This window comes from Alosa alosa, chromosome 5 (genome assembly GCF_017589495.1).
Source record: "Alosa alosa isolate M-15738 ecotype Scorff River chromosome 5, AALO_Geno_1.1, whole genome shotgun sequence".
Taxonomy (NCBI): Eukaryota; Metazoa; Chordata; class Actinopteri; order Clupeiformes; family Clupeidae; genus Alosa; species Alosa alosa.
Window position 1 is genome coordinate 26,997,988 of NC_063193.1, and position 10,000 is coordinate 27,007,987.

General features: G+C 44.5%; 1 protein-coding gene across 22 annotated transcripts in view; it reads left to right on the top strand.

Moving 5' to 3' along the window:
* The window catches only part of LOC125294365 (calcium/calmodulin-dependent protein kinase type II subunit beta-like), a 79,168-nt gene that overhangs the window by 45,686 nt on the left and 23,482 nt on the right, over positions 1 to 10,000 (top strand). For all 22 annotated transcript variants that reach the window (XM_048243006.1, XM_048243005.1, XM_048243010.1 and 19 more), the window contains one exon: positions 4,230 to 4,267. In XM_048243006.1, the coding sequence (XP_048098963.1) occupies positions 4,230 to 4,267 (38 nt within the window). The remainder of the gene's footprint in view (positions 1 to 4,229; positions 4,268 to 10,000) is intronic.

The following is a 10,000-nucleotide window of genomic DNA, read 5'->3' on the forward strand; positions in this document are numbered from 1 at the left end:
TGGTTCCGTGTCTGTCCCATGCATTTCTACATGTGGTTCCGTGTCTGTCCCATGCATTTCTACATGTGGTTCCGTGTCTGTCCCATGCATTTCTACATGTGGTTCCGTGTCTGTCCCATGCATTTCTACATGTGGTTCCGTGGTTCGTCCCATGCATTTCACATGTGGTTCCGTGGTTCGTCCCATGCATTTCACATGTGGTTCCGTGTCTGTCCCATGCATTTCTACATGTGGTTCCGTGGTCTGTCCCATGCATTTCACATGTGGTTCCGTGGTTCGTCCCATGCATTTCTACATGTGGTTCCGTGTCTGTCCCATGCATTTCACATGTGGTTCCGTGGTCTGTCCCATGCATTTCTACATGTGGTTCGTGGTCTGTCCTACGCATTTCTACATGTGGTTCCGTATCTGTCCCATGCATTTCTACATGTGGTTCCGCGGTCTGTCCCATGCATTTCTACATGTGGCCTGCGGTTCGTCCCATGCATTTCTACATGTGGTTCCGTCTGTCCCATGCATTTTCTACATGTGGTTCCGTGGTTCGTCCCATGCATTTCTACATGTGGTTCCGCGGTTTGTCCCATGCATTTCTACATGTGGTTCCGTGGTTCGTCCCATGCATTTCTACATTTCTCTACATGTGGTTCCGTGGTCCCATGCATTTCTACATGTGGTTCCGGTTGTCCCATGCATTCATGTGGTTCCGTGGTCTGTCCCATTTTTATGTTTCCGTGTCTGTCCCATTTTCTATCTAGAGTTTGTCTGTCCCATGCATTTCACATGTGGTTCCGTGGTCTGTCCCATGCATTTCTACATGTGGTTCGTGTCTGTCCCATGCATTTCACATGTGGTTCCGTGGTTCGTCCCATGCATTTCTACATGTGGTTCCGTGTCTGTCCCATGCATTTCTACATGTGGTTCGTGTCTGTCCCATGCATTTCACATGTGGTTCCGTGTCTGTCCCATGCATTTCACATGTGGTTCCGTGGTCTGTCCCATGCATTTCACATGTGGTTCCGTGTCTGTCCCATGCATTTCTACATGTGGTTCGTGTCTGTCCCATGCATTTCACATGTGGTTCCGTGTCTGTCCCATGCATTTCTACATGTGGTTCGTGTCTGTCCCATGCATTTCTACATGTGGTTCGTGTCTGTCCCATGCATTTCTACATGTGGTTCGTGTCTGTCCCATGCATTTCTACATGTGGTTCCGTGTCAGTCCACAATTCTTCTTGCCCACCTCCCTCCACCGTCCTCTCTGCCACTTCCCCTCGTCCCTCCTCCATCTCCTCCTCCCCCTCCTCCTCCTCATCCCTTTCCTCCATCTCCTCCTCTTCCTCCATTTCACATGTGGTTCCGTGGTCTGTCCCATGCATTTCACATGTGGTTCCGTGTCTGTCCCATGCATCTTTGTGGAGCCTGAGTCCGAGTGATGAGGAGCTCAGGAGTCTGTTCCGAGTGATGCAGAGACCTGTCTGTCCTATGTATTTTACATGGACTCAGACCAGTCCATTTTACATAGAGCCCCAGAGCCTGTCTCGAGATTACATGGGAGTCCAGAGCCTGTCCCATGCATTTCTTTACATGTGGGTGGTCTGTCCCATGGATTTCTACATCCCATGTATTCCCATGCATTTCTATGGTTTGAGCGGTCTGTCCCATGCATTTTCATCAGTCCGCGGTTCGTTGCATTGCTACATGTGGTTCCAGAGCCCATTTCTACATCGGTCCTTATGTCCCTCCATTCTACATGTGGTTCCTCCTGTCCCCATTTGTTAATATTTTGTTCCTTTCCTCATCCATTTCCTCTGCCCACCTCCTCCCTCCCCTTCCTTCCCCTTCCTCCTTCCTCCTCCTTTCCCTCTCCATTCCTCCTCCTCCCTTATCCTCCTCTGTCCTCCATCCCTTTATCATCCTTCCTCCTCTCCACCTTTTTCCTCCCTCTTTCTCTCCATCTGTCTCCTCCTCTTCCTCTCCACCATTTTCCCCTCTCCTCCATCTCCTCCTCTTCCTCCCCATCTTCCTCCTCCTCCTCATCCTCCTCCCTGTCGCTCTATTGAGTGGTGGCTCTCCCGAGGATGACCCTTTCCCAGAGCTCCTGACTCCTGTTCTGAGGACGGACCCCACGGCACGCTTGCCTTCTGTTTGTTTGTGAATGCTGCATGTGGCTCTCTGAGCTAGTGCATGTAGCTCTAACAAGGAACGCCGGTGGAGTCTCCTGCATGGTGGATGCTTTAACTTAACACTCTTTTTTTTGTTCTCTTTGTCTTTTTTTTTGTTTTTTTTTGAAAGGCAAAGGCAATGGGGTTCAACACGCATGAGTAGCCTTTAGAATCCTGTAAAGGGGGCGATTTCAGAGTAAGATCCTAGATCAGACTTGTCATCCAACCCAAGGGAGGTCTCCTTTATGTACAGAAGACTTTTAAAATGCTTTCAGTTGTGCAGAAACTATTATTGCAAGTTGCTTTGCATTTGCAGACAGAAAAAAACAGGGTTTTTTTTAGCTAAAAGTTTAACAAATTGTAGTGCTCTTAGCTAAGATAAGCAAGATAAAGACACAACAAAAGCAACAATGAAATGGAAAAATAAATATCCGAAGCCCATGGCTAAATGAGAGAGAGAGAAAGAGAGCATTTTGCACCCCTCTCTATGGAACACACACGTATGCTTTGTTTATTTCTGGCAGGCAGCAGCCCTCATGAGCTGCAGTCAAACATTCATAGTTAACACACTCCCTCTCTCCCTCTCTCTCTCTCCTCTCTCTCTCTCTCTCTCCTCTCTCTCCCCTCTCTCTCTCTCCTCTCTCTCTCTCTCTGTTAGCTCTACTCTGCTCCCCCGCTCGTCCCCTCCTGCCGCTACACCTTCTGCATGCTCTCACCACAGCCACTGCAAGAGCATGGCAAGAGCTCAGGTCACACACACACACAAACACACAACCACACACACACACACACACACACACACACACACACACACACACACAACCACACACACACACACAGTAGGAGACAACCCAGTATGCCAAATTATTATATTTGAATGTATTTTGCGTGCTACACGTACACTTATACATTTATGTAGTCACATATAGAGAAGAGAGTTTTTTAGACGTACATTTACTAGTAAAACTTAGGCCTGTTCTGAACCCCTGAGCCTTGTCAAATGTTATTTCCTATGCAGGAGATTGTTATTGAACTCTAAAGTCTAGTTGACCTTTGAACTTTGACCTCCTAATGTCTTCCTTTCCCACCTCTCTTTGCTTCTGTAATTGTGGCAAGGTAAGGAGACCCCCATCACTTTGAGGTTAATGCTGCTTGAATACTGTTGATACTGTTAGGATTTACAGTATATGCTAACCTTTTCGGCACCTAGACATGACTTGTTGATCTGTATTATGTGGTGAGAACTGTGATCTGATCTCAAGTAACCTGATTGATTGGCAGCGTGGTCTATCCTGTCAGTCTGATAGTGTTGCGTGTTTGGGTCATTCAAAAAAAAAAAGATCAAAAAATGCGTGTGTGTAAGTGAGGTCATGAGTTGGTGTTTCGTGAACATACTAGTTAGAGGGATAACATAACCAATCCTAGCAGTGGAGAGGAGAGGTGTGTCTGTTTTGATAAGTGAGTGTGTGAGAGAGTTGAGAATGGGAGAGAGGGCTGGGATGTGAGAGACTGTGTGTGTGTGTGTGTGTGGATGGGAGTTAGGTATAGAGGAGGAATTACACTATGTGAAAAATGACATTTGACGCTAGAATCTACCGCCATGTACCATGTACCAACAGTACATGGCCATGATAACTGTGTGTAAGGTCTCCTGGAGAACAGTGCCATTTCGGCTCTGGATTCTGTAAAACGCCTGGATACTATTTCAGTCCTTTTGGTGCTTTGTAAATAAATTGGAATTGAATTGAATTAAAGCATGCTTCTGTGTACTCTTATCTAAGACCAACCCTCTCTTCCTCCTCGTCTGCCTCTTTGCTCTACCTTCCTACAGGGATCATCTCGACACAATCTATGCAATTCTGTGTATTTAAAGTGTTCTAAAGGGCTCATTGCACTGAACATCAGTGATTTGAATTGTATTATTTTGAATATCACTAGTCTTTTTATCCACAGGTAGATGCCATTCTCTCGCATCTATCTCTTTCTCTCTCTATCTACCTCTCTCTCTCTCTCTCTCTCTTTCGATCATTTACCCAATGGAATAACACTTTTTTCTTTCTATTTACAGCAGCCAAGAGTTTGCTAAACAAAAAGGCTGATGTCAAGGTAAGACTACCTGTTCTTTGACCCCATGAACTTTGACCTTTCAACTACTTTGACTTTATTTGACTTGACTAGGAAATACACACATAGCTTGCACATTTCTGTTTTCCATCTTCTCTCAAGTTTTTTCATGTTCTCTCCCTCTTGCTCTTTCTCTCGTTGTCTTTTGCTCCTCCTGATGTTCTTCTGTTACATGTGTGTGTGTGCGTGTCTGTGTGCGTGACTGCGTCCGTGTGTGTGTGCGTGCGTGCTTGCGTGTGTGTTTGTGTGCGTGTGTGTGCGGCTACGTGTGGATGTGCGTGAGTGTATCTATGTTCTAAGAAGGCTGTGTGAGGTCGCTGGTAGCAATGTCCCTCTCATGTTCGGCACCATATTAATTATATATTAATCTTGCATCATTAACCTCCTCACACAAACGCTTCTCTTTCCTCTCTGGGAAGATTTTAAAAATAGACTCCTGAGCTCCAAATCGCTTAAATCATTTAACAGCCAGCAGAGAGTCACAGTCACCCACAGAGACACAGACACAGTCAAACGGAGTCACACACTTATCATCACACACACAGAGAGAGACAAAGTAAAGGCTTTTACACACTGAAAAAAATACGACCCTGACGTTGTGTCAATCATGTTTGTACTATGAATCATTGGTTTGTCAAAAAAGTTTTTGGAACAGGTTAGATTTTCTGTGTTTTTTGCATCCTTATAGTGTCAATGGAATGAGGTTTCTTACTGCATCATTTTGTGTTTGACAGGTTGAAAAAGGACACGTAAAATTAGACACTGACACAGTCTCAGATACAGACACAGAAACAGACATAGGGCTCTATCTTGCACTCCAGCGCAATTGACTTTGTATACTCGCGCTTTTGTCTTTCCTATTTTGCAGCCAGTGCATATTGGAATTTTCCCTCCACAGGTATATGTGTAAGCCCACGGGATGCTTTTGTTTAAAAGAGGGGGGCGGTTCAGGCTAAACGGTCCCTGTTGATATTTTGCAGTTTCAGAAAACTATTCGCCACAGACCAGGAACCTCCTGGTCTAAAGTCAGTGGCGCAAATTCAGATGCTATTTTAAGGGCGCATGCTTGGCCACAGGCCTGCAGGAATGAATGCTATGCACACCGATCTACAGACACCCTCTGCACAGATGGAAACATTCAAAGCCTTGATAATATTTGTCCGTTTCCCGGTTTTGTTCGTGCATTGTTCAACTAAACATTTTGTAGCCTATATAGTACATCTACATGCAATATCTTTACAACAACAACTTAATTGGTTTACCTATTCATTTGTACAACTTTATACAGCCCTATAAAGGCTAAAGTTACCTTTAGTTTTGTTCCAATTCTACCGCTGTGTATGGCTTTAAACATTGTGTGCGCTTTAACATCAGCCTATAAGCATTATTTCAGCTGTGCTAAGGTTTTAACAAGCACCACAGTTTCGCCTACCTTGTTGTAGCCCATCTGAAATAACTCCAAGCTTTGCTATGTTCCCTCCATCCTTTCGTTGTTTTCAAAAACATTTTATATCCATGATGGCCTTGAAGTCTTGAGTTTGTGAATTCGCTTTAAATAAGTTTATTATGTGCTGTTAACCAGCAACCATAGACAGTAAAGAAAGCAGCAAGTAGCCTTGGCTACAATTTCTGTAGTTGCAAGGCCCATTAATTGTTATTCTCTCTCCTGCTCAAACAAAAGTTGTGCATGCATTAAGTTGATGATAACGCGGTTTTACAAACTCTACTTTACATAAAATATTGTAAATAGCCTACTGTCATCCAGTTAATGGGATACTGTGCAGAGTTGGAAAGTTAGGGTCAACTTGGAAACTGTTTCTCATTGTTGAGTTGCCTGATGGTAAGGTACAACCGACACCTGCAGGAGCTTTGCTTGGCCTGTGTTATGCAGAATAATGCACTTTGCTCCCTCTCATCTATACAACGCAGTTCCATTTCTCCAAACCATACATAATTACAAGGACAAAATATTGCTACACGAGGGAAATCAGTGTGGTGTCCGAATGTGAAAAAATAGGTATAAATCTAGCGCACACATTTCCAACGAATCAACGGATGTGTTGATGACATAAATTAGAAATATTAGAGGACTTAATGAGACGTGATGTTGAAATGCATGGCGATGCCATTTAACCCAAATGGCCCAGCAGCAGCACGGGAGAGGAGAGCTTATCTGACAGATCTGCATTGTATCTATAGCAGTGGTTTTCAAAGTGGGGGCCGCGAGGGGGTGCCAGGGGGGCCTCGGCAAGTTGGAAGGAAAAATAGAAGCAACAAATAAATACATTTGAAAAGTTTAAAATATACCTATTACTATGAGGATTGTTATACAATGCCGTTATAATAATGTGAGGCATATCTGAACATTATATTTCCCATGATAATGACTTGGAATAATAGTAGAGCGGTAGCTCTCATATAGCAGAAAGCCCCAAATACAATTTTTACACAATGTATGCTCCATCGCAAAGTGCTTGTGGCTAAAATAATTATTAGGATTAGCTTAATGTATTTTTACATTTGCCGTAGTATTGTCGATGGGTTTAATAAACACATCAAGGGGGTCCTTGGCCAGAACCTAGTGGTATTTGGGGGGCCTTGTCGTGGAAAAGTTTGGGAACCCCTGGTCTATAGTGAGGTAATGTTAGATTACATTGCAAAAATATCACCATGCATTCATAACCTCGTGATTCAGTGAGAGTGATCCCAAAACATTGGAAAGTGACATTTCTGTATTACATTTTGTCAAGAGGAAAAATCAATAGCAAACTGTTCCCAACTGACTATAGGCAGGAACTGCCTCCAGGCTGTGCCTGGCAAATCCGCCATCATAATAGCAATCTGCTATGGAACAAGCGTGCCTGTTGTTAAAGGGAATGTAAGATGACACTCTGATTGGTTTATTGCATGTTACGCCCAAACCACACCCATGAGTCAATTGCGCTAGAGTGCAAGATAGATCCCATAGTCTCTGACACTGACACAGTCTCTGACACCAACACTGACACAGTTTCAGACACTGACACAGACACCGTCTCAGATATAGTCACAGAAACAGACACAGTCTCAGACACTGACACAGACACAGTCTCTCAGATACAGTCACAGAAACAGACACAGTCTCTTAGACACAGTCATACAGAAATATTTACAGACACAGTCTCAGTCACACATTTACAGACACTGACACAGACACAGTCTCAGATACAGAAATATTTACAGACACAGTCTCAGTCACACATTTACAGACACTGACACAGACACAGTCTCAGACACTGACACAGACACAGTCTCAGATACAGACATATTTACAGATTATTTTTTTTCCCTCAGAAGTGAGATTGAAGCTTGAAGCTTGCTCTGTCACTCGCTCTCCAAATGGGTTTCTGCGTCTTTGAGTCGTTCGGCACTTGAGCGCAACCGGCCCGATTAAAATAGAACAATTGCTTTCTCTTAAAGCTCAGCCTCCTTCAGCAGCCCTGAGCCTTACTCATCTCCCAACACAGCCTCCGTCTTCTCAGATCAGACATATTTCCAGCAGAGAGACGGAGAGAGAGAGAGAGGGGGGGGGGGATGAGAGAGCAGGGGGGGAGAATGAGAGAGAGAGGGAGAGAGAGAATGAGAGGGGGGGAGAATGAAAGAGAGAGGGAGAGAGAGAGAATGAGAGGAGGGGTGCTGAAGAGAGGCAGAGATGCTGCATTGCGTGCCTCTGCCTGCCAAATGCAGAGAAATTGGACGTGACAGTTTTATTTTAGATTTGCCTTTCCTGAGTGCCTTGCATCAGTGTACACACGTGCTCTGTAGTTCCACCAGGGGCGAGCTCACTTGGTTGGAAGTGTGTGTGTGTGTGTGTGTGTGTGTGTGTGTGTGTTTGTGTGTGTGTGCTTGTGCTGGGCATGCTTGTGTGTGTGAGGTGAGTGCACAAGTGTGTGTGTGTGTGAGAGTAAGAGAGAGAGAGAGTAGTGTGTGTGTGTGTGTGTGTTTAGTCAGTTTCCTAACTCTCTCTTCTTTTCCTGTTCCTTTCATGCCATCTGTCTCATGTTTTCTTTCTTGATCTTTCTGCCACACCATACACACACACACACACACATACTCGCTCACTCTCTCACACATACACACATACACACACACTTCTTTGTTTGGTTTGTGTGTTTGTGTGTGTTTGTTATTTATTTATTTATTTATTTAGTTAGTTGGTTTGTGTATAGAAATAAATGCAGTATTTGCATGTATGCACAGGTATGTTGTGTTGTTATATATTAGTTTTTGTATATATTAGCATTTGTTTGTTCACACCTTGAGAGTGAGGATGCAGTGTAGCATAAATGAGTATTGGTGCATTCTGTGTGAGGGAAAGGAGAGAGTATAATGCATGTGTGTCTGTGTGTGTGTTTGTGTGCGTGGGTATATGTGGTGGTGTGTGTATGTGGTGGTGTGTGTATGTTTATGTGCGTAGGTATGCGTGTGTATGTGTGCTTGTGGGTGTATGTGGTGGTGTATGTTTGTGTGCGTTGGTGTATGTGGTGGTGTGTGTGCGTGTGTTTGTATGTGTGTAAAAGTGCAGGTGTATACGCGCCGCCCGCGTTATATATATGTGTGTGTGCGTGTGTGTGTGTTTGTATGTGTGTGTGTGTGTGCGTGTGCGTGTGTGTGCGTGTGTGTGCGTGCCTGCGTGCATATATGTATGTGTGTGCATGTGTGTGTGCTGGCCGGTGTGAGGGACTTCAGAAGGGAATGTGGCTGCGGCTCCAGGAATAGCTGTGAGCCTGAACCCTGGAAACTCTGAGCCACAAATAGCTGCGTGCTGCACCCTCCTCATCGCCTAGCAACAGGCTCCCCTGCATGCTCCCATAGCCATATTGAGGATATGATTTCTCCCTCTACACAATCTTCTCTCTCTCTCTCTCTCTCTCTCTCTCTGTCTCTCCTTTACCCTCTGTGCTCCTGTCTAACTTTGTGTAAGACATGTATTCATTTTTAACTGCAGCCAAATGCTTCCTCTGTCACTCATCGCCTGTCTGCTGCTGAAAGCATGTTTCAAAACTGAATGTCACTAATTGTTAAAGTGCCACTGGAACACAATGTGAAGGGGAACACACCATGACACCGTAGACAGAACAGCTAAATCACTTCTTGCACCCATTGAAATATGACTGTGGGCTTCGGCTCTTCATTTGTCCAAGGTCTTTTTGTAGTCTTTCTATTGGCTGATTAGTGTGACTCCACTCCAGGATGATGTTGCACATGCTCAGTATGGCACTTTCTGAGCTAGAAGGGGACAAGGGAAGTGCAGACCTCTGCTAATACCACATGCCGAATTTTGCAATATCAATAAAAGTAAAACTAATTTTGCCAAGCACTTTTTCAGGTGTTCTCTTGATAACTCACCTTTTGACACACATTTAGAAACACTGTCTCTCGATCTCACACACACACACACACACACACACACACACACACACACACACACACACACACACACACACACCACACACATACATTTAGAAACACTGTCTCTCTCAATCACACACACACACACACACACACACACACACACACACACACACACACATTCACACACTCAGTAACCCTATCTCTCTTTATTACACACTTGCTCATTTTGTGAAGTTAAAGACAGAGGGCCAGATGTACGTACATTTGCGAACGTAGCATTATCAGCACCATGGGCAACAACAGATAGCGAACGCTGTAATA